Source organism: Salvelinus fontinalis, chromosome 5 (assembly GCF_029448725.1).
Source record: "Salvelinus fontinalis isolate EN_2023a chromosome 5, ASM2944872v1, whole genome shotgun sequence".
Classification (NCBI taxonomy): Eukaryota; Metazoa; Chordata; class Actinopteri; order Salmoniformes; family Salmonidae; genus Salvelinus; species Salvelinus fontinalis.
The window spans coordinates 49,106,121-49,130,313 of NC_074669.1; the positions used below are offsets into that span (position 1 = coordinate 49,106,121).

At 40.7% G+C, this 24,193-nt stretch overlaps 1 protein-coding gene across 2 annotated transcripts in view; it reads right to left on the bottom strand.

Moving 5' to 3' along the window:
• Window positions 1–23,973, bottom strand: part of usp53b (ubiquitin specific peptidase 53b) — a 58,388-nt gene extending 34,415 nt beyond the window's left edge. For both annotated transcript variants that reach the window (XM_055923772.1, XM_055923771.1), the window contains exons 1-9: window positions 23,410–23,973; window positions 19,370–19,560; window positions 18,933–19,108; window positions 18,583–18,675; window positions 18,025–18,159; window positions 15,533–15,646; window positions 13,359–13,441; window positions 7,670–7,775; window positions 1,203–1,349 (exon numbers count right to left, since the gene is read on the bottom strand). In XM_055923772.1, the coding sequence (XP_055779747.1) occupies window positions 1,203–1,349; window positions 7,670–7,775; window positions 13,359–13,441; window positions 15,533–15,646; window positions 18,025–18,159; window positions 18,583–18,675; window positions 18,933–19,108; window positions 19,370–19,436 (921 nt within the window). In that variant the 5' untranslated portion in view covers window positions 19,437–19,560; window positions 23,410–23,973. The remainder of the gene's footprint in view (window positions 1–1,202; window positions 1,350–7,669; window positions 7,776–13,358; window positions 13,442–15,532; window positions 15,647–18,024; window positions 18,160–18,582; window positions 18,676–18,932; window positions 19,109–19,369; window positions 19,561–23,409) is intronic.
• Between the last annotated feature and the right edge of the window lie 220 nt (window positions 23,974–24,193).

Below are 24,193 nucleotides of genomic sequence, written 5' to 3' on the forward strand. Positions count from 1 at the left end.
TCAAAATGGCCAGAAACAAAGACATTTCTTCTGAAACTCATCAGTCTATTCTTGTTCTGAGAAATTAAGGCTATTCCATGCGAGAAATGATCAAGAAACTGAAGATTTTGTACAACGCTGTGTAGTACTCCCTTCACAGAACAGCGCAAACTGGCTCTAACCAGAAAAGAAAGAGCAGTGGGAGGCCCCAGTGCACAACTGAGCAAGAGGATAAGTGTCTAGTTTGAGAAACAGACGCCTCACAAGTCCTCAACTGGCAGCTTCATTAAACGGCAGATTTTGTTTTCATTAAATAGTACCCGCAAAACACCAGTCTCAACGTCAACAGTGAAGAGGCGACTCCATGATGCTGGCCTTCTAGGCAGAGTTCCTCTGTCCAGTGTCTGTGTTATTTTAACCATCTTAATCTTTTATTTTTATTGGCCAGTCTGAGATAGGGTTTTTCTTTGCAACTCTGCCTAGAAGCCCAGCATCCCGGAGTCGCCTCTTCACTGTTGACATTGAGACTGGTGTTTTGCGGGTACTATTTAATGAAAACAAAATCTGCCGTTTCCAGCTGCAATAGTCATTTACAACATTAACAATATCTACACTGTATTTCTTATCAATTTGATGTTATTTTAAAGGACAAAAACTATGCTTTTCTTTCAAAAAAGTGACCCCAAACTTTTGAACGGTAGTGTATATTGTTTTTATTATGAATTATTATTGTTATCTTATTCTGTATTTGTCACGCCCTGACCATAGAGAGCCCTTGTTTCTCTATGGTGTAGTAGGTCAGGGCGTGACGAGGGGGTGTTCTAGTTTAACATTTCTATGTTGGTGTTTTGGTTTGGTTCCCAATTAGAGGCAGCTGGTAATCGTTGCCTCTAATTGGGGATCATATTTAAGTAGCTATTTTTCCCACCTGTGTTTGTGGGATATTATTTTGTGTTTGTGCATGTGCACCACGTAGTCACGTTTCGTTGTTCGTTTATTGTTTTGTTTTGCTTAAGTTCCACTTGATTATAAAGATGTGGAACTCTTCGTACGCTGCGCCTTGGTCCAGTTCTTACAACAACCATGACAGTATTATTGTTATTATTAAAATACATTTATTAATATTCAATAATCTTGTATATGAACCATACAGTCAGCCGTCAAGCCAAATTTGAGGTAAACAAGTAGCGACTAAACTTCCATTGTGTATTTTTAACTCTTACCCCCGAGAGGTTGAGATGTGGACCCAGTGACCTAACCACATCCTCTGTAAGGTCAGACTGCTCTGCGTCCCACACAAAGCCAATGGTGACGATCTCTGGGCAGTTCAGGAGAACCCGACGAATCTTGATGCTCTGGCCACAGTTGCTCTGCAAAGAAGATGAGAAACTATCCTCCATGAGAGATAATTAAAAGCAGATATCTATATATAAATCTATGTATTTTATTCCAGAAACCTTGTCAATTTTGCCATGAAACATGTTGCATCATATTGGAATCATAAACTATAATATATACAGAACTATGGTAGCACTTTATAATAACTCCACGTAATAAAGCATTCATAATGGATTAGTAAATAGTTTAATAATTTATTAATCACTACTCCCACATTTGTAAATGTTAGTAACCTAGTAACCATTTATAAACAACTTCTAAATTATTTAATAATGATGTATAAGATGTTTAATAAACCATTTCCTAATCGTTAGTTTAAGTCTTTTTGTGTGGCCTCATCTAAAGTGTGGGCTATATATACTTTATAAATGTTTTGAGCGACCAGTGTCACAAGATATGCTATTGGTAGATATTCCAGCAGTCTCAAAATGGCCCCCGGAATGTATCAATGGTTAAACAATAAGCACACAACACAGAGGATCTTTAAGAAAATATATTGAAAATGATATTCCAAAACAGTCACACTGCTGTAATAGTGTGATGTGTACCTTTATACAAATGCTGAGAAAAATAACAAAAATGCTAAAATATGCACACAGTGTTTTCGGAAAGTATTCAGACACCTTGACTTTTTCCACATTTTGTTATGTTACAGCCTTATTCTAAAATGGATTAAATAACAAAAAAATCCTCAGCAATCTATACACAATACCTCACAATGACAAAGCAAAAACAGCTTTTTAGAAATGTTTGCAAATGTATTTAAAAAAAACTTAAATACCTTATTTACACAAGCATATATTCATCATATTCGAAATTGAGCTCAGGTGCATCCTGTTTCCATTGATCATCCTTGACATGTTTCCACAACTTAATTGTCCACCTGTGGTAAATTCAATTGATTGGAAATAATTTTGAAAGGCACACATCTGTCTATATAAGGTCCCACAGTTGATGATGCATGTCTGAGCGAAAACCAAGCCATGAAGTCGAAGGAAAGGTCCGAGACAGGATTGTGTCAAGGCACAGGTCTGGGGAAGGGTACCAAAAAATGTCTGCAGGATTGAAGGTCCCCAAGAACACTGTGGCCTCCATCATTGTTCAATGGAATAAGTTTGGAACCACCAAGACTCTTCCTCTTCCAGGCCAAACTGAGCAATCTGGGGAGAAGAGCCTTGGTCAGGGAGGTGACTAAGAACCCGATGGTCACTCTGACAAAACTCTATAGAGTTCCTCTGTGGAGATTGAAGAACCTTCCAGAAGGACAACCATCTCTGCAGCACTCCTCCAATCAGGCCTTTATGGAAGACTGGGCAGACGAAAACACCTCCTTAGTAAAAGGCACATGACAGCCCCCTTGGAGTTTGCCAAAAGGCACTAAAGGACTCTCAGACCATGAGAAACAAGATTCTCTGGTCTGATGAAACCAAGACTGAACTCTTTGGGCTGAATGCCAAGTGTCACGTCTGGAGAAAACCTGGCACCATCCCTACAGTGAAGCATTGTGGTGGCAGCATCATGCTGTGGGAATGTTTTTCAGCAGCAGGGACTGGGGGAGATCCTTGATGAAAACCTGCTCCAGATGGCTCAGGACTTCAGACTGGGGCGAAGGTTCACCTTCCAACAGGACAACAACCCTAAGTACACAGCCAAGACAATGCAGGGGTGGCCTTGAGACAAGTCTCTGAATGTCCTTGAGTGGCCCAGCCAGAGCCCGGCTTGAACCCGATTGAACATCTCGGGAGAGACCTTGAAAATAGCTGTGCAGCAACACTCCCCTTCCAATCTGCAGAGGAGAATGGGAGAAACTCCCCAAATACAGGTGTGCCAAGTTTGTAACGTCATACACAAGAAGACTTGATGCTGTAGTCGGTGCAAAGGTGCTTCAACAAAGTACTGAGTAAAGGGTCTGAATACTTATGTAAATGTGATATTTCTGTTTTTACTTTTTAATAAATTAGCAAAAATGTAAAAAAAAACTGTTTTGCTTTGTCATTATGCGGTACTGTGTGTAGATTGATGATAAGAAAAATACAATTGAATCAATTTTATAATAAAGCTGTAACGTAAGAAAATGTGAAAAATGTCAAGAGGTCTGAATACTTTCCGAAGGCACTGTATGTGTTTTTTTGGCAGTGACTTTTCTATCAAAACCAAAGTGTGGATTGCAGTCACTCCTTTAGACAGTCGAAACTCAGTTAACCCAGAAGTAAAACCTTGCGTGTACGTGTTTGCGAAGTCTATCCTCGCAAAAGGAAACTCTCCGCCAAAGCCTCTGCCCTCCTTCCGCTAATTTCACTACACGCACGAAGCAGTCAACGTTTAACCTTTTGTCAATATGGGGGCGCTGTTTTCACTTTGTAAAAAATCGTGCCCGAATTAAACTGCCTCGTACTCAATTCTTGCTCGTACAATATGCATATTATTATTACTATTGGATAGAAAACACTCTCTAGTTTCTAAAACCGTTTGAATTATATCTGTGAGTAAAACAGAACTAATTTTGCAGCAAACTTCCTGTCAGGAAGTGAAAAATCTGAAATCGGGGCTCTGTCCCAGGGCCATCCTATTATTTGCCTGGAATCTATGGTTCTACATGCACTGCATACGCCTTCCACTAGATGTCAATATGCAGTGAGAGGTGTAATGGGGTGTCTAGCTTTATCTGAGGCCGAACAAGAGCTTTTGGAATGATGTGACCAGACTTTTCATTGTTCAGGAAGGCGCGAGAAGGGACCCAAGGTTGCGTTCTGAAAAGCTTTCTGTATAGACGTTAGATATCTCCGGCTCTGATGTTATTTGATATATGTGTTAAAAACATCATAAAGTAGTTATTTTAAACCAAGTTATATCAGTTTATTCCGATTTTCGGCATTTTCTTTTCTTTGCGTTATGGTGTAGTTGGACACTCCTGCCCCACATGGCTAGCTTTGGTTGTTAATTCGACAGGTGAAGAGGACATTCTACACCAAACAACGATTACTCTGGACAAAGGACCCCTTGTACAAGATTCTGATTGAAACTCATCAAAAGTAGGAACCATTTATGATGTTATTTCGTATTTCTGTCGAAAATGTATAGTCGTATTTTTCGCCCTGATTTTGGGCGCTGTCTCGCTATAACGTAAGCTGTATGTCGTACTAAAGTTATTTTTAAAAATCTAACACAGCGGTTGCATTAAGAACTAGTGTATCTTTCATTTGCTGTCCAACATGTATTTTTTAGTAAAGTTTATAATTAGTTATTTGATTAGATTAGGTGCCTCCAAGATTTCTCCGGACATTTTTTTTTGCATTTTGACTACGTATTCACATTGTAAAACCACGATTTGTACCGCTAAATATGCACATTTTCGAACAAACCATATATGTATTGTGTAATATGATGTTATAGGACTGTCATCTGATGAAGACTGTGAAGGTTAGTGAATAAATGTATATCTTTTGCTGTTTTTTTCGCTATCGCTACCGTTGCGTTGAATGAATGCGGTTGTGTGGTTGGCTATTGTAGTAAGCTATATTGTGTTTTCGCTGTAAAACACTTAAAAAATCTGAAATATTGGCTGGATTCACAAAATGTTTGTCTTTAATTTGCTGTACACCATGTATTTTTCATAAATGTTTTATGATGAGTATTTAGGTATTTCACGTTGGTCTCTGTAGTTATTCTAGCTGCTTTGGTGAGATTTGTGATGGTGGCTGCAATGTAAAACTATGATTTATACCTGAAATATGCAAATTTTCCGAACAAAACATATGCTATACAATAAATCTGTTATAAGACTGTCATCTGATGAAGTTGTTTCTTGGTTAGTGACTATTTATATCTTTATTTGGTCAAATTTGTGATAGTGTGACTATCACAAATTTGTGATAGTGACTATTTATATCTTTATTTGGTCAAATTTGTGATAGCTACCTATGCGGTAAAAAAATTGTGAAAATATACGGTTGAGTCTTTTGCTATCGTGGTTAGCTACTAGAAATACATATTGTGTTTTCGCTGTAAAACATTTTAAAAATCGGAAATGATGGCTGGATTCACAAGATGTTTATCTTTCATTTGGTGTCTTGGACTTGTGATTTCATGAAAATTATATTATATGATATCCCTGTCGCGTTAGGCTAGGCTATGCTAGTCAGCTTTTTTGATGGGGGGATCCCAAATCCGGGTTTGTGACTCGTGAGAAGTTTTAAGCACTGCATACACCCAATCCTGGTACATCCAAATAATCAGTGAAGAAAACCCAAACACTGAAACTACTCCTGCTCCTTGTCCTACGCATTGCATACTTTTGCGAACAGATTCTTTGGTTTACGCACAGAATTTATCCTCATGAAAAGGGCTATGTGTCTGCCGCATTTAATCAAACCCCTCTGAATCAGAACGATGAGGAGGGTTGCCTTAATTCATCAACATCCTCGGCGCCCAGGGAACAATGGGTTAACGGTGTTGCTCAGGGGCAGAACGACAGATTTTTACCTTGTCAGCTCGGGGATTCGATCCAGCAACCTTCGGTAACTGGCCGAACGCTCCAACCCGCCCAGCTATCTACCACCCAGAGCAGTCCATATACTGCTTACGAGGTAAGGAAGCACATACCTGAATACATTATTTCGCTGAACTATCCCATTACGTTTAAAACCTTACTGCCTTTAAAAGACATGTAAAGGTGCTGCCAAACAAAGCCATGTGTGAAAATAGTCTGCGGTTAAAAGACGGAGGCATTTCTAACTGCAAATCATACATGTAACGTTTATACCTCAATCATATATCAGTAGTATTGAATAAATAAACATCCACTAGTGAAAAATTGCTGTTGTATGTAGGCTACATCTCCCTGTTTTATGATTATTTTGCGTTGGCGAGGTTGACAACAAAAGCAAAACATTGCCATTACAACGCTTCCTCAAGTCCTGACATCAGATGTTTGACAGTTTTTGTGAATAAAAGTGTCTATATATTTTCTTAAAGATCCTCTGTATTTTGTGCTTATTGTTTAACCATTGATATGTTCTAGGGGCCATTTTGAGACCTTCAGGAGCATCAGGTACTGCTGGAATGTCTACCAATGGCCATCTTTTTGTGAGAAATTACACTGGTATCTCAAAATATATGTAGTAGTATAGTAGTAGTATATAATAGTATTTTTAAAGTATAAATAGCCCACACTAGATGAGGCCATGCAAAAAGACTAACTAATGAATAGAAAATGTTTTTTAAGGACCTACATTAAACATATTTTAAATGGAGTAATGATGAATAAATGATGAATAAACTATCTACCAATCCTTTATAATTATTATTTACATGTTGTTAATTATTCTTAATGTTGTTAATTTGAAAAATGTAAAACAACTTTCATTACAGAAAATACAAAAAAAGCTTTAATATCTAACTTTAAGAATCCTGTGTGATATGATTTAAAAAAAATCCAGGCACAGTAGAAAGGGTTAATGGAACAAAGCACTTGCACCAGGGCTGACGCACATTGAAGTGGTAGACCAGTGCTAGCCAATCGAGATGAGAGAGCAACAGTGGATAAGCCTTAACTGCTATTTATATCCCTAACACTAGTCTGGCAGCCTCTCCTTCAGGCCTGTTCCATCATCATGTCACACAGCAGAATACAGACAGAAGAAATCAGCTCGATGCGGGTTTGAATGAAATAACGTCTGGATCTGCATTCACTTGCTTTGGGATACTGCAGGTACAGTAGATATAATATATCGTTCTGATGGTCATACTTTAAGGGTTCAGTTCAATAAAACCGTATTGTAGTATTTACAGAGTAGCATTTACCGTGAAGATGTTTCCCATTGTATTTTATATCACAGAATGTTTTTGATACTGATAGAATAGCTGGTAGAATCCATTCATCGCTAGATCCTTTACGTATTGAGAAGATGACAGTGATTTATAAACAAACACGCATACTGAACATTGCTTCAGTAAGGGACTTTCACACAGTTCAGAAAGCACAATGACCCTCCACAACATGACCTGACTAACAGTAATTGACTAACAAAGTGATTTGATTGGACAAGGAGTTCTGGATTTCATGGGTTTGGATTATTTTGGGCATAGATTACATAAAAAATCCATTGGAGTCATGTACCTCTAGAAGCTGGGATGAGTTCCTCTAAATGACACATTGCAGTCACATTGTTCAGCACCAACTTTATGGCTGCATAGATACCAACATGGCCACATGTCTATCAAAAACAAATATGTCACATTGGATATTAGACTTCAAACTATGGTTCACAATGAAAATGAGCAAGCAACATACCGGACAGTTCCGTAGGTCACCGATGGTGTTTGCCGCCTGCAGCAATTCCCCGAACATGTCCGACCGAAGCCTGTCGTTCTTCCCCAGGACGTGGCCCACCTGTTGGCTGGGACACAGAGGAGGCGGGATAATAGGGGTGTCTTTCTGCACTGTAAATCACATTAGCGCCTTATCCAAAACTAACAGCAAGTGGAAGAGGAACAATGTATGTAGTGACCCTTAGCAGGCTAGTACGGTCACACTTCACATTAGCGCCTTACTGCCCTTATTACTGTGTAATTATTTCTGTAAGTACAGTACAGTTACTGTATAGTTACTACACTGTACTGCCACACTGTACTTACACTCAAGTTAAACAGTTATAATAGCATTGTAGTGTAAAGTCTTACCTACCACTAGCACATTATGCAGTTGGAGTACTTTGGAACTAAACGTTTAGTTGGACGACCTACCAGAGCAGTAGGTCTATTCTATAACTAGCTGTGCTTACACACCTGGTACAAGGCATTCACATACGTTATTGTCTTATAGTTATCATAGAATGATGCCTATGCACTGTAATATCAAATGTTGTCAAATCCAATGTAATTTGTCGCATGCTTCATAAAACAACAGGTGAAATGCTTACGTACAGGTTTTTCCCAACAATGCAGAGAGAAAAATATAGAAAAAATAATAACACAAGGAATACATACACAATGAGTAACGATAACTTGCTAGACACTGAGTGTACACAACATTAGGAACACCTGCTCTTTTCATGACATAGACTGACCAGGTGAAAGCTATGATCCCTTATTGCTATCACCAGTTAAATCCACTTCAATCAGTGTAGATGAAGGGGGGAGACAGGTTAAAGAATGATTTTAAGCCATAAGACAATTGAGACATGGATTGTATATGTGTGCCATTCAGAGGGTGAATGGGCAAGACAAAATATTTAAGTGCCTTTGAAAGTGGTATGGTAGTAGTTGCCAGGCGTATCCGTTTGAGTGGGTCAAGAACTGCAACGTTGCTGCGTTTTTCACTCAATAGTTTCCCTTCTGTATCAAGAATGATTCACCACCCAAAAGATATCCAGGCCAGCATCCATGTGGAACGCATTCGGCACCTTGTAGTCCATGCCCTGACAAATTGAGTCTGTCGATGTGAAGGGGTACGAGGTAATTGAAGTAGATACATTATATATACAAAAGTATGTGAACACCCCTTCAAATTACTCTATTCTGCTATTTCAGCCACACCTATTGCTGACAGGTGTATAAAGTCGTGCACACAGCCATGCAATCTCCATAGACAAACATTGGCAGTAGAATGGCCTTACTGATGAGCTCAGTGACTTTCAATATGGTACCGTCATACGATGTCACCTTTCCAACAAGTCAATTCGTCAAATTTCTGCCCTGCTAGAGATGCCCCGGTCAACTGTAGGTGCTATTATTGGGGAGTAAAAACGTCTAGGAGCAACAACAGCTCAGCAGCAAAGTGTTAGGTCACACAAGCTCACAGAACGGGAACGCCGAGTGCTGAAGTGCCCAGCGTGTAAAACTCGTATGTCCTCGGTTGCAACACTCACTACATACAATAACTGTTCGTCGGGAGCTTCATGAAATGTGTTTCCATGGCCGAGCAGCCGCACACAAGCCTAAAATCACCATGCACAATGTCAAGCGTCAGCTGGAATGGTGTAAGCGCGCCGTCATTGGACTCTGGAGCATTGGAAATGTGTTCTTTGGAGTGATGAATCATGCTTCACCATCTGGAAGTCTGAAGGACAAATTTGGGTTTGGCAGACGCCAGGAGAATGCGACCTGCCCCAAGGCATGGTGCCAATTGTAAACTTTGGTGGAGGAGGAATAATGGGGCTGTTTTTCATGAGTTGGGCCAGGCCCCTTAGTTTCAGTGAAGGGAAATCGTAATGCTACAGCATACAATGACATTAATCTAGATTATTCGGTGCTTCCAACTTTGTGGCAAGAGTTTGGGGAAGGCTCTTTCCTGTTTCAGCATGACAATACCCCCGTGCAAAATGTGAGGTCCATACAGAAATGGTTTGTCGAGATCGGTGAGGAAGAACTTGACTGGCCTGCACTGACCCTGACCTCAACTCCATCCAACACCTTTGGGATGAATTGGAATGCAGACTGCGAGTAAGGCCTAATCGCCCAAGGTCAGTGCCCAACCTCACGAATGCTCTTGTGGCTGAATGGAAGCAAGTTGTCACGATCGTTGTATGTTGGAGGAGAGGAGGACCAAGGCGCAGCGTGAAGTGAATACATTTTCTATTTATTTAAGCGACGTAATGAAGAACACTTAAACAAAACTACAAAACAACAAACGAACGAACGTGACGCTATAAACAAATAGTGCTGACACTAAACACTACACATAGACAATCACCCACGACATACCCAATGAATATGGCTGCTTAAATATGGTTCCCAATCAGAGACAATGATAAACAGCTGCCTCTAATTGAGAACCAATCTAGGCAGCCATAGACATACAAACACCTAGACTAGACAAAACCCCATAAACATACAAAACCCCTAGACATGACAAAACACCTACATCCCCCATGTCACACCCTGACCTAACTAAAATAATAAAGAAAACAAAGATAACTAAGGCCAGGGCATGACACAAGTCCCCGCAGCAATGTTCCAACATCTAGTGGAAAGCCTTCCCAGAAGAGTGGAGGCTGTTATAGCAGCAAAGGGACCAACTCCATATTAATGCCCATGATTATGGAATGAGATGTTCGACGAGCAGGTGTCCACATACTTTTGGTCATGTAGTGTATGTACATATAGGTAGGGGTAAAGTGACTAGGCATCAGGATATATTATCAACAGTAGCAGCAGCGTATGTGATGAGTCAAAATAGTTCGAAGAGTTTGTGCAAAGAGGGTCAATGCAGATAGTCCGGGTAGCTATTTGTTTAACTATTTAGTAGTCTTATGGCTTGTGGGTAAAAGTTGTTTACGGTCCTGTTGGTACCGCTTGCCGTGCGGTAGCAGAGAGAAAAGTCTATGACTTGGGTAGTTGGAATTTTTGTTAATTTGTAGGGGCTTCTTCTAACATCGCCTGGTATAGACGTCCTGGATGGCAATACCATGCGTAGCACCTTGCGGTCGGATTCCAAGCAGTTGCCATACAAAGCGGTGATCCAGCCAGTCAAGATGCTCTCAATGGTGCAACTGTAGAACTTTTTGAGGATCTGAGGAACTTGAAGCTCTTGAAGCTCTCAAACAAGCTGATCATGTAGTCCACAATCAGCTCATTTGTCTTGCTGATGTTGAGGGAGAGGTTGTTTTCCAGGCACCACACTGCCAGGTCACAGACCTCCTCTCTATAGATGGTCTCATCGTCATCTGTGATCAGACCTACCACCGTCGTGTCATCAGCAAACTTGATGATGGTGTTGTGGGTGAACAGCGAGTACAGGAGGGGTCTGAACGCAATCGTGGGTGAACAGGGAGTGCAGCAGGGGACTAAGCACTCACCCTTGAGGGGCCCTTTGTTAAGGAGTTGGCGTGGAGGATGTGTTGTTGCCTACCCTCACCACCTGGGAGAGGCCTGTCAGGAAGTCTAGGATCCAGTTGCAGAGGAAGGTGTTCAGTCCAAGGGTCCTAAGCTTAGTGATGAGCTTGGAGGGCACTAAAGTGTTGAACACTGAGCTGCAGTCAATAAATAGCATTCTCAAATAGATGTTCCTCTTTTCCAGGTGGGAGAGGGCAGTGTGGAATGCAATAGAGATTGCGTCATCTATGGATTTGTTGGGGTGGTATATGAATTGGGCTGGGTCTAGGGTGCCTGGGATAATAGTGTAGATGTGAGCCATGACCAGCCTTTCACAGCATTTCATGGCTACAGATGTGAGTGCTACGGCGGGATAGCCATTTAGACAGGTTACCTTGCCGTTCTTGGGCACAGGGAATATGGGGGTCTGCTTGAAACATGCATTTACTACAGACTGGGTCAGGGAGAGGTTGATGTCAGTGAAAACACCAGCCAGCTGGTCAGAACATGCTCTGACTAAGCATCCTGGTAATCCATCTGGCCCCGCGGCCTTGTAAATGTTAACCTGTTTAAAGGTTCTACTCACATCGGCTGCGGAGAGCGAGATCACACAGTTGTCCAGAACTACTTCTGCTCTCATGCATGGTTCAGTGTTGCTTGCCTCGAAGCGTGCATAGAAGGCATTTAGCTTGTCTGCTAGGCTTGTGTCACTGGGCAGCTCGAGGCTGGGTTTCCCTTTGTAATCTGTGATAATTTGCAAGCCTTGCTACATCCGACGAGTGTCAGAGCCGGCGTAGTAGGATTCGATATTAGTCCTGCATTGACGTTTTGCCTGTTTGATGGCTCCTAGAAGGTCTTAGTGGGATTTCTTATAAGCGTCCGGATCAGTATCTTGCTCCCTGAAAGCAGCAGCTCTTGCCTTTAGCTCAGTGAGGATGTTGCCCTTAATCCGGTCATTGGTCATTGTGGGGACGATGTCTTCGAGGCAATAATTAATGAAGCCAGTGACTGGTGTGGTAAACTCCTCAATGTTATCAGATGAATCCCGGAACATATTCCAGTCTGTGCTAGCAAAACAGTTCTGTAGCTTAGCATTCACTTCATCAGACCACTTCCGTATTGAGTGCATCACTGGTACTTCCTGTTTGAGTTTTTTCTTGTAAGCAGGAATCAGGAGGATAGAGTTATGGTCAGGTTTGCCAAAGGGAGGGTGAGGGAAACGCCTTGAAAGATTTCTGTGTGTAGAGTAAAGGTGATCTAGAGTTGTGTTGCCTCTAGTTGCACAGGTGACATGATGGTAAAATTAGTTAAAACAAAAAGTACCCCCTCTGGAAAAATTCCCCCTCTGGATGAGCATTTTCTTGTTTGCTTATGGCCCTATACACCTCGTTGAGTGTGGTCATACTGCCAGCATCAGTTTGTGGTGGTAAATAGACAGCTATGAAAAATCTAGGTGATAACACTCTTGGTAAATAGTATGGTGTGCAGTTTATCATGAGGTACTCTAACTCAGGTGAGCAAAAATCGGACACTTTCTTAACATTAGAGATTGAGCACCAGCTGTGGTTAATAAAGAGACACAACCCTCCCCCTCTCATCTTACCCGAAGCTGCCGTCCGATCTTGATGGTGCATGGAAAAGCCAGCGAGGTGTATATTATCCAAGTTCTTGTTCAGTCACGACTTCGAGAAACATAGGATATTACGGTTCTTCAGGTTCCATTGATAGGATAGTCTCGAACGGAGCTTGTCCAGTTTGTTCTCTAGTGATTGTACGTTCGCCTACAAAACAGAGGGCAATGACGTTCTGACATAGCCTAATCATGACTCTGCCTCGCTTGCCTCTCTTTCGCCGCCTCTTCCTCTTTCGAGTCCCGGCGACCAGAGCCTGGTCTGGGGTAAGCATAAATTCCAGAGTTGCTGACTCATTGTAGGAGAAATCTTCATCCAAATCGAGGTTAGTAATCATTGTTCTGAAGTCCAGAAGCTGTTTTCGGTCACAGGAAATGACGGTGGAAATAAGTTAAGATCAGCGTAAAGAAACACAGAATATTAGGAGCCCGTAAGACGGCAGCTATCCACTGCAGCGCCATCTCACCAGAGAATCCAATTTTGGCTTAGAGCAAAGATTCAGTTCAGTTTGACAAGTTTCTTAGAGGAAGTACTTACCATAGGGCTGTGGTGGAGACATAATGCACTAGCTCTGTGAAAGGAAGGGGGTCCGAGGAGGCGCCACAACTACGACATACAAACTGCAGGGGGAGAAAAACAAGTTTCATGTCAAATTAAAATAACAGAATAACTATAGAGAAAGTTGAAATTGGAAATCCGATGATATGTGTATAGGCCTTATCAGATTGGCCTTCGGGTCATCTATATACAGTATATTTGACAAAATGTAATTTATGCTTTTTTTAAATCTTCCCTTAGCTGTGTATGCTTGCTGTGTGTATGCTTTTATTAATGCATGTATATGTCTTTCTTAAGCGGTGTAAGAATTGCCCTTCGGGGACAATAAAGATCTATAGAATTGACTTGGTTTTATAATCTTTTTGTTGTTACTGAGTGTGTCACTATTGGGTAACACTTTACTTAACTTCTTGAGAATACAGGGGGTGCTGTTTTCGCATTAGCATAATTTCCTCTACAGATTAAACTGCCTCTTATTCAATTATTGCTCTTACTATATGCATATAATTAATACCATTGGATAGAAAACAATCTATAGTTTCTAAAACCGTTTCAATTTTGTCTCTAAGTGAAACAGAAGTCATTTGACAGCACTTTCCCTGACCAAGAAGAAGAATGCAAGATGTGTATGCTCGCTTCAACACTCTGCCTATATATGGTCACGCCACCTATGACCCGAAACACACTTCATTCGTCTTCCTCTGGGTGTCAAGAGGACGTCAGAGGAGAATTTTTTTGTTTATCTTGTACTGACGTGAAATAAGACCTATTTCTTTGGCGTGACCGACAACTTCCGGTTCTCTGAATCGCGCGATTTGTAGGTGTGATTGTCTTCTGTTTTGCTGCCGTTACGGATGAAAACTATCTCCGTCTCGAAGTTTGTTTGATACATGTGACCATATCATCTTAATGTATGTTTTTTCAATATAGTTTAATCAGATTATTTGAATTTTTTCGGGAGTTTTGCCGTGTTCTGTTCTGTGACTTTTTTTCTTTGGCCAGTCGACCAGTACATATGCTAAATGAAGAGGGAAAGTTGCCATTATGAATGGATTGAACGACTCATCAGGACTAAGGACACCTTGATCAACATTCTGATGAAAGATCAGCAATAGTAAGACCCAATTTACGATGTTATTTCATATATCTGTCGTGCATGTGAACTGGTCGGGGGCGCCCAGCTGGTTCTGGCTGGCGTGGCTATGCTAATTTAGCGCTACATTTTGTTAATTTAATAAATCAGAAATATTGTTTGGATTCACCAGATGTTGGGCTTTCAATATCTGTACGCGGTGTATTTTTTCTGAAATGTTTTAAGACAAGTAATTAGTTATATGACGTTGGTCTCTGTAATTGTTCTGGCTGCGTCGGCACTATTTCAGATTGCAGCTGCAATGTAGAACTGTGATTTATACCTGAAAAATTCACATTTTTCAAAAAAAACTATGCTATACCATAAATATGTTATCAGACTGTCATCTTATGAACTTGTTTCTTGGTTAGTGGCTATATATATTTTTATTTAGTCGAATTAGTGATAGCTACAGACGCAGGAAAAAACTGTTGGAGTAAAAAAATTGTGTCTTTTGCTAACGTGTTTAGCTAATAGATTTACATATTGTGTCTTCCCTGTAAAACATTATAAAAATCTGAAATGGTGGCTTTATTCACAGGATCTGTATCTTTCATTAGGTGTCTTGGACTTGTGATTTAATGATATTTAGATGCTACTATTCAATTGTGACGCTGTGCTAGCGATGCTAATCAGGGGGGGGGGGGGTAGGGGGGTGCTCCCGGACCCGGGGTAGGTGCTCGGTAGAGGTGAAGGCATACAGTTATAGTGTATTATTACTTGTTACAAGCATGTATAAGTCCTTATAAGTCCTTTATAAGTTTTATAAAGAAACTTATAAAATGCTACGTCTTTTTATGTGGAAATGTATCAACTGAAAATGTCTGAAAATAGCGGTTTCATTATAAGATTATACACATTATAAACACTTCATAAATACTCATGGCAAGGCTTATAATGCATTATGAACGTATCATAATGCATTATACCTATATCCCTTAAGTAGAGTGTTATCCAATAGTCTATATGTCTCTCCTTTTCCCTCTTCCCAATCGACAGTGGAATAAATACATCACATTACCTGTTCATAAAGTGTCATGGCAAACTTCTGGTGGGTAATGCAGGACTTGGATGTGCAGGCCTCAGTCGCTGTGTCAGAAACTATGTGCAGGTGAATTCTCTCCAGAATGTTCTCCTTGTGCACCAAGAATGAAACAAAATGAGGTCAGACATCTGAAGTCAGTTACTGTTAAGAGTTTTCCATTACATCCTTAGCATATGTAGTCCAAACTATCCTGATACACAAATCTGAGTAAAAACATAACAGTGTACACTGAGTGTTAAGAACACCTTCCTAATATTGAGTTGCACTTGTAGTCCATGCCTCAATTCGTCAGAGCATGAGGTGTCGAAAGCATTCCAAAGGGATGATGGTCCATGTTGACTCCAATTCTTCCCACAGTTGTGTCAAGTTGGCTGGATGTCCTTTGGGTGGTGGACCATTCTCGTTACACACGGCAAACTGTTGAGCGTGAAAAACCTAGCAGTGTTGCAGTTATTGACACACTCAAACCCGTGCGCCTGGCACCTACTACCATACACCGTTCAAAGGCACTTCAATCTTTTGTCTTGGCCATTTACCCTCTGAATGGGACACATCTGTCCATAATGAAGTGCTTCTCTGCCTTCTTAACAATACTAACCACAAGGCAGGTCCTACAGGCCATAGTTTTGTCACACCTGGGCTACTGTTCAGTCGTGTGGTCAGGTGCCACACAGAGGGAATTAGGAAAATTACAATTGGCTCAGAACAGGGCAGCACGGCTGGCCCTTAAATGTACACGGGGAGCTAACATTAATGATATGCATGTCAATCTCTCATGGCTCAAAGTGGAGGAGAGATTGATTTCATCACTACTTGTTTTTGTAAGAGGTGTTGACAAGCTGAATGCACCGAGCTGTTTAAACTATTACAGTAGAACAAAGCTCGGACACCCATGCATACCTCACAAGAGATGTCTTCACAATCCCCAAGTCCAGAACAGACTATGAGAGGTGCACAGTACTACATAGAGCCATGACTACATGGAACTATATTCCACATCAGGTAACTGATGCAAGCAGTAGAATCAGATTTTTTTTTTAAATTAAAAAACATCTTATGGAACAGAGGGTACTGTGAAGAGACACACACACACACAGGTACAGACACAAGCATACGCACACAGGCACTAGCACACGCACTCCACACACACGTACATTGTAATATTGTTGTATGGTGGTATTATACATTTTGTATTGTAGATATGTAGTGGTGGTATAATGTTATATGATGTACTGTTTTATTTATGTGTATTGTAAAGTCTGTAATGTGCTTGAACCCCAGGAAGTCCCCTTTGCAGTAGCTAATGGGGATCCCTGTCACGTTCCTGACCTATTTATGTTAATTTGTTATGTGTGTTAGTTGGTCAGGACGTGAGGTTGGGTGGGCATTCTATGTTTTCTGTTTCTGTGTTGGTTTTGGGTTGCCTGGTATGGCTCTTAATTAGAGGCAGGTGTTTGGCGTTCCTCTAATTAAGAGTCATATTTAGGTAGGCGTTGTCACAGTGTTCGTTGTGGGTGATTGTCTTCCGTGTCTGTGTAATTGTTTGCACCATACGGGACTGTTACGGTTTGTTCGGTTTATGTAGCCTATGTTCCTATTCGTGCGTTCTTCTTGTTTTGATGTAAGTTCGTCATATAGGTCTGTCTACACCGTTTTGTTGTTTTGTTAGTTTATTCAAGTTCGTGTTTTTTTCGTTAAATAAAATGTCATTTCACTACGCTGCGCCTTGGTTCCCTCAATACTCCTCCTCTTCCGAAGATGAAGAGGAGGAGGATCGCCGTTACAATCCCTAATAAATACAAATACAAATACATACACAATCCATGTCCCAATTGTCTCAAGGCTTCTTTAACCTGTCTCCTCCCCTGTGCAAGAATTCACATTTCAACTATGTAATCAATTAAACAATGTTAACTGAGTTTACCAAAAAGAAACTCAACTGCTCAAAATTCGAAATGTATTTTTTGCAGCATAAGAGAAATGTTATCTTGTCTTACCCTGGCGTCTTCCTGACTTCCCTTTTGGTTGAATAGGGTTGTTATGGTCTTCAGCTAAGATGGTACCATTGGACGGCTCTGGGAGAATCCCCAAATATCTCAGTTGGAGGTATAACCTTGTCTGTGCTAAGCAGAAAATACCCTCTGACCTCCTAGCTTCTGTTCCTTTAGCTCAGTGTTTCCCAAACCTCTCCTTAAAGTACCCCTAGCCGTTTGCACTTATTTGATTTATTCCAGAACTATCACAGCTGACTTAACTGGCTAAGTGACTAGTTGAATCAGGTGTATTTGTGCTGGAATACATAGAGTAGGCTGGGTTAGGGTTGCAAAATTACTTTTGGGAAAGTTACTGGAATTTAGCAAATTTAAGGGGTACTAAAGGAGAAATTAGGGAAACTACTTTAGTTCAATAAAAAAGGCTGATATGACATTGCGACCGCTAAAAAAGAAAGCGCTACAGTTCTGACTTACAAAGCACTCTGCAGCGTCGTCCATGTGGCCTAGTTGGAAGCGTTGCTCGTCCTTAAAGGTTTCAGCAAGGGCGTGGCGCAGGCTATCTGAAGGCAACGCTCGCTCTCGGCTCTCCTGGAACTGGCTGAAAATACTCTGCAGGGGGAAAATGCATCGTAGAGAATTACTTAGTACTGTAAGTTGCCTTATTTATCAAGTCACTAAGGGCCGGTTTCCTGGACCCAGAAAGAATGTTCAATGCAGTCCAGGATTAGTCTTAATTCTAGGTCTGGAACACTGCCCACTAGGCACAGACGTCAATTTAACATCTATTTCATGTTGGATCAACGTTATTTTATTGAAATGACGTGGAAACAATATTGATTCAACCAGTGTGTTCCCAGTGGGTGGGTTTAAAATATCTACAAATATCAATGGCTATTTTTGTTTAAATAGAAACTAAATAACTATTCTACATTTTAATGAGTGGTATGGTGAACTTGGACATCTTGTGATCTCTTGAATAAGTCATTAAACTAGGTGGAAGATGTATTGTGATGATGATACAATGATACAAACCTTTAAAGCGCAGAAAATGCAGGCATCCCCTAGACAAAAATGACCAGGAAGCTGTCTCAAACTCCTCCTGAAAATGTCCAACTGCCATAGCACCTGTTCAGGTGAAATGACAGACAGGTCATATTCAAATCACATTTACATGTGTTTTAATCCAACAATATCTGTAACATAAAATGTTATTACTGTTTTAGTCCTACATGAAGTTATACATGAAAAGTAGACCTAGGTCCTACATAAAAACATGTATACATCTTAATTTAGTAGTAATCTTGCCCCTTAGCCTTCCATGGGAAATAAGCTATGTTTAAACTATTGCATAAACCTGCATATTGACAAGGTTTAGCACCCACCTGTACGGCACTGTTGAGGAAGCAGCTATTCTGGCCTGGTTCGTTCAGCAGGCCTTTGGTGAGAGCCAGAGACAACATGCTCCCAGGCTGATAGGACTTCCCCAGACCCCCACCACCACCAACACCTCCAGGCTTTTTGAAGAGTTTGACCCATGCCAGAGAGTTAGAGCCTGCCCCTGGAGGGAGAGTAGTCACCAGTTGTTTTTCTGTTCTAATAGCAATTGGATATACAAATGTGGCTCCTGGACCAGGAGTTTAAGCCCACTGTTATGAGATATATCCATAGAGAACACTTTAATCATACAATACATCCTGAGTGGTAAGTCCTTATGTGTCCATGCAAATCTTAGAGAGGAAATAGCACTTGGCCACTGGTTGTGATCATACATTGGGTTAGGTAGGATTTAGTGACTTGTGTGATGGGAGCTGTTGTTTACCTTCTCCGGAGAGTGGGGGAGGTTTGCCACAGCTGGACATACTGGGAAGAGGGAGCTGGCAGGCCATGGGACCAATCCATTACATCCCTGCCTTGCACTTCCAAAGAGATCCATTGAAGTCATTCCCAGGCTCATCCATAGGGAAGCTTTGGAATAGCACTATTGTACATTGAATGACAATGGGACCAAGTCTAAAGAGAGGAAGAGAGATGGGACAAATCATTGGCTTTAAAAAAAAAACGTTGGGCAATGACGGCACAAGCAGCACAGAGCGTCATTCTGCTACCAAACTTTGCATCTGCTCTGTTCTTCAAGTAAATGTGCTTTTGTAAAAAAAAAAAAAAAAATGCAGGAGTTGTTAAAAGTAGTAATCATTGGTTTTTGTTTGACATACATTTTAAAGGTGAAAAATCTGGTTCTCAATGTCACTCTGTTACCGTTGCATTGCCCTAATATTTAATATCAGTGAATTACCACTTAAGTTCACTTGAATATTTTCCCTGTGTTCATTTTCAAATAGATTTTTTGAACAGATTAGGGACGGATACAAATTAACAGTTGAAACAGTTTTTCAGTAAACTGCATCATAGTTTAAGCCAATTGTCAATGCTATTTGTGATACAATTTCCCGATTCCCCATGGCCACCCCTTACTGGTGCTTGGTCCCCACTCTGGCCCCCCATGAAAATACATCTTAGAATCGCCCCTGCTATTATGTTGCGTTACTGCCATTGTTTTATCCTATGCCTTAATACATTGTTTATGACCTTCTCAAAGTGTTATGATTTTATTTTACATACACCTAAATAGAATCTAGATGATGATAGTTATAAAAGTGACTATAGATACTAGATACTAGAGACTAGAGACCATAGAGACTAGGCCTACAGTTGCAATCGCTTCTCTGTGTAGTGATTGACGTGAGCTGGGTGGACAATGTTAGAACTGTATAGGTTACTTGGGCACTGAATCAACAGTCAGTTCACAGGCATTAACTGCTTTTCAAGTCACGGATTGTCACAGCACTGAAAAATACAGTACACCCTGGTATTTCATCAAATTATTTAATCACTTTAGGACTGTGTGAAGGTCTGGATACTCCCCATACCAAAACAGCACATATAGTTTGCTAACTAGGCCAATGAGGCTCCCTGCAGGGTTGGGGTCAATATGAATGGAAGTCAGTCGATTCTGGAAGTAAACTGACATTCCAATCGAATAATTGAAAAAAGGGCATCTATTTACAATGACTTCTCAATAAACTGAAAAGTAGAAGACATGGCCAAAAGTATGTGGACACCTGCTCATCAAACTACTCATTCCAAAATCATGGTCATCAATATGGAGTTGGTCCCCTCCTTCCTGCTATAACAGCCTCCACTCTTCTGGAAAGGCTTTCAACTAGATGTTGGAACATTGCTGTGGGGACTTGATTCCATTCAGCCACAAGAGCATTAGTGAGGTTGGGCACTGATGTTGGGCGATTAGGCCCAGATTCATCCGTCAGACTGCCAGATGGTGACGTGTTATTCATCACTCCAGAGAACGCGTTTCCACTGCTCCACAGTCCAATGGCTTTACACCACTCATGTGCAATAGTGATCTTAGGCTTGTGTGCAGCTGCTCGGCCATGGAAACCCATTTCATGAAGCTCCTGACAAACAGTTCTTGTGCTGACGTTGCTTCCAGAGGCAGTTTGGGACTCGGTAGTGAGAATTGCAACGGAGGATAGACAATTTTTACACGCTTCAGCACTCGGAGGTCCCATTCTTTGAGCTTGTGTGGCTACCACTACGCTGCTGAGACGTTGTTGCTCCTAGATGTTTCCACTTCACAATAACAGCACGGGGCAGCTCTAGCAGGAAGGAAATTTGACGAACTGACTTGTTGGAAAGGTGGCATCCTATGACGGTGCCACGTTGAAAGTCACTGAGCTCTTCAGTAAGGCAATTTTTTATATATTTTTTCATTTAACCTTCATTTAACTAGGCAAGCCAGTTAAGAACTAATTCTTATTTACACTGACAGCCTACCAAAAGGCAAAAGACCTCCTGCGGGGATGGGGTTAAAAATAGAATTAATTAAATAAAAATATAGGACAAAACAGACATCACAACAAGATATTCTACTGCCAATGTTTGTCTATGGAGATTGCATCCATGTCTGCTCGATTTTATACATCTGTCAGCAACGGGTGTGGATGAAATAGCCAAATCCACTAATTTGAAGGGGGGTCCAGATACCTTTGTATATATAGTGTATATATATTTTTTTTAATCTGTGTTTTTAGTTTTTATTTAAATCACTTCCTGAATTGACTGCCTTCAATTCAAATTCACCCAAACATTATAGACAGGACAGGTTGTTGATCTTGTTGCTAAGCTGTGATGCTGCCGAGTCATGATGTTTTCCAGGAATCCACAGAATTAATTCCATATGAAGTAGGATTAGGCCTCGAGCCAAGTAATAGGCCTAATAGCCTACAGGTAGGTAACCCAGAAGCACATTACAAAACCTTAGGTTGCTCTTATAGGAGTATAATAACACTGTAATTGCACTTCATTCTACATTGAACTCCATCTCTATCACTACGTGATTGTAAAGCATTACTAAAATAATATGTTATTACAATGTTGTTATTGTAGTAATTACAGTGTTAACACAGGTATAAGAGCAAAAATAATGGAAGTGTTAACGGTAAAGCTATTCTCATCCTCTTCTCTAAGAGTTGGCTATGGACTAGTGTTTCTAATCCATAAAGATACTGCTAAATAACACATAATATTTTATATTCTATAATATTTTCTGGGTCCAACCAGCCACATTTTTCTTGAAAAATGGTTATCCTCCTCCTGTCTGACAATGTAGTCAGATCTCAGATGTGCCATGGAAACAGTGAGCAGGAAGAATTATACCTCCCATTAATACTGTATCTGTGTCCCAAATGGCACCCTATTCCCTTTGAAGTTCTCTACTTTTGACCAGGACCCATACGGAACTATATGGGGAATAGGGTGCCATTTGGGACGCATCCAATAGCTCCTACTAATAACCATGTATTAAACAAGAAGCCCTGTATTAAGACAAGTAAATCCCAACCCAAAGTGCTCTACAAACCTACTTCAGGGATCATACAAGAGCTAGAGGCAATTATAGCGCCAGCATTCCATCTGATATTGTTTCATAACTACCTAGATGTAGTGGCTAGAAGATGTTTGATTCTGGACAGGGCTGCAGCTTGGTTTTAAAAAGCTATAGCCCTGTCCAGAAACAACCTGTTAGGCACTAATGCAGATCTGAAAGGTTTGGATAAGAATAAGCAACATGACAGAACATCCCACCTATCAATACATTACTTTAGGTATGCATGAAATTAGATGTGAACTATCCTTTCACATTCTGTTTGCCATCACTGACTTAAGCATAATATCTAACTGTATCTGTAGTTGACCCATGTTTGTCCTTATTTTTGCTATTTGCAAATAATATGTTTTTGCTTGTAAGAATCAAATGTTTACAAAATGTGCAAGATGTTTACTGGATACACTAGATACACTGCCTTCAATTCGAATTGAGCCCAAACCCTGGTGTCCAGGCTAGTTATCCAGCCTATGTTGTGACCAAAAAGTGGTACAGTATACATATGAACCTGAATAATCACAAGGAAATAGAATAGACATGAACAAATATGATTCAATTTGTTTATCTGCACAAGTGGTGTATTCTTCAAATAGAAAAAGGATGCTTATCAAAGCCCTATAATTATAACCTAAATCTTCATATGATTTAATTTGGGCTATAATTCTCCATCCTTGCATGCACTGTATTAATCGAAATAGCGAGGGGTTTACACGAACCTCAGAGACTTTTCTAACATGCATAGGGCTACTTCAGATGCCATTGCATATCGTGCAATTTACACCTGTTAGGACGCATGCGTGTTATGGGGGAACCGCTTTATTTACCGCAACTCGCATCACTGCATCACAGAAAAAATACCCGTTCGATACAAAATGTCATAACACACATGCAATACTCACCGTATCGCGTCGATAATATTAGGCCGATATAATAGATCTCCCAAAGCAGTTTAGTTGTCAACATTAGATTCCCACAAGTTTTGTCCTGTAAAAATCCTATAAGCAAAAATGACTGCAATAGACTACACAGACACGCTCCTGGATAATGTCAGGTAGTACTGGTGGATGGAATCTGTGGGCAAATGCAGTATTAAGGCCCGCATAGCTACAATAAATTGCTACGCTAGTGCAGTGATACAATGCCAACCCGCATTTTAACCGTCATACCCGAATACTTTTTAGCTCTTGTCTTATTCTAACCTGACAATTTTCTTGGTGTCTTGACGTTTTCGGTTCAACAGCGGAATTCATTTCGGGAAATAAATCCAGCAGCGGTCTATGCCTGAATGTCATCCGCAGATTAGTGATGTTTTGAGAGTTGCGAGGTCAAAATCCGCCCCTAGTGTACAGTAGCCTAATGCAATTCCCAAAGAGATATTTCGGCCGCATGGGCGCACTTGATGGCAAATCGCTTGTCTCGCAGAGCAGACAAGCATTCGGCGTTTGGTTTGTCCCATTTGAGGTGAGACTAGAAATCACATGACTCAAAAAACTGTTTCACAATAAGGCTGACTGCAGCATGTAACGTGGCAATAGTCTGGGTTTACTATATTAAGCTATGCTTTGACGTTTGCAATTATAAAATGCAATTATCTAAAGACCATGTTCCTTGAGATAAAACATATTCAGGGGAGAAATATAGATGGGTCATTCTGCAAGGAAAGAAAAGTCCATGTCAATAGCT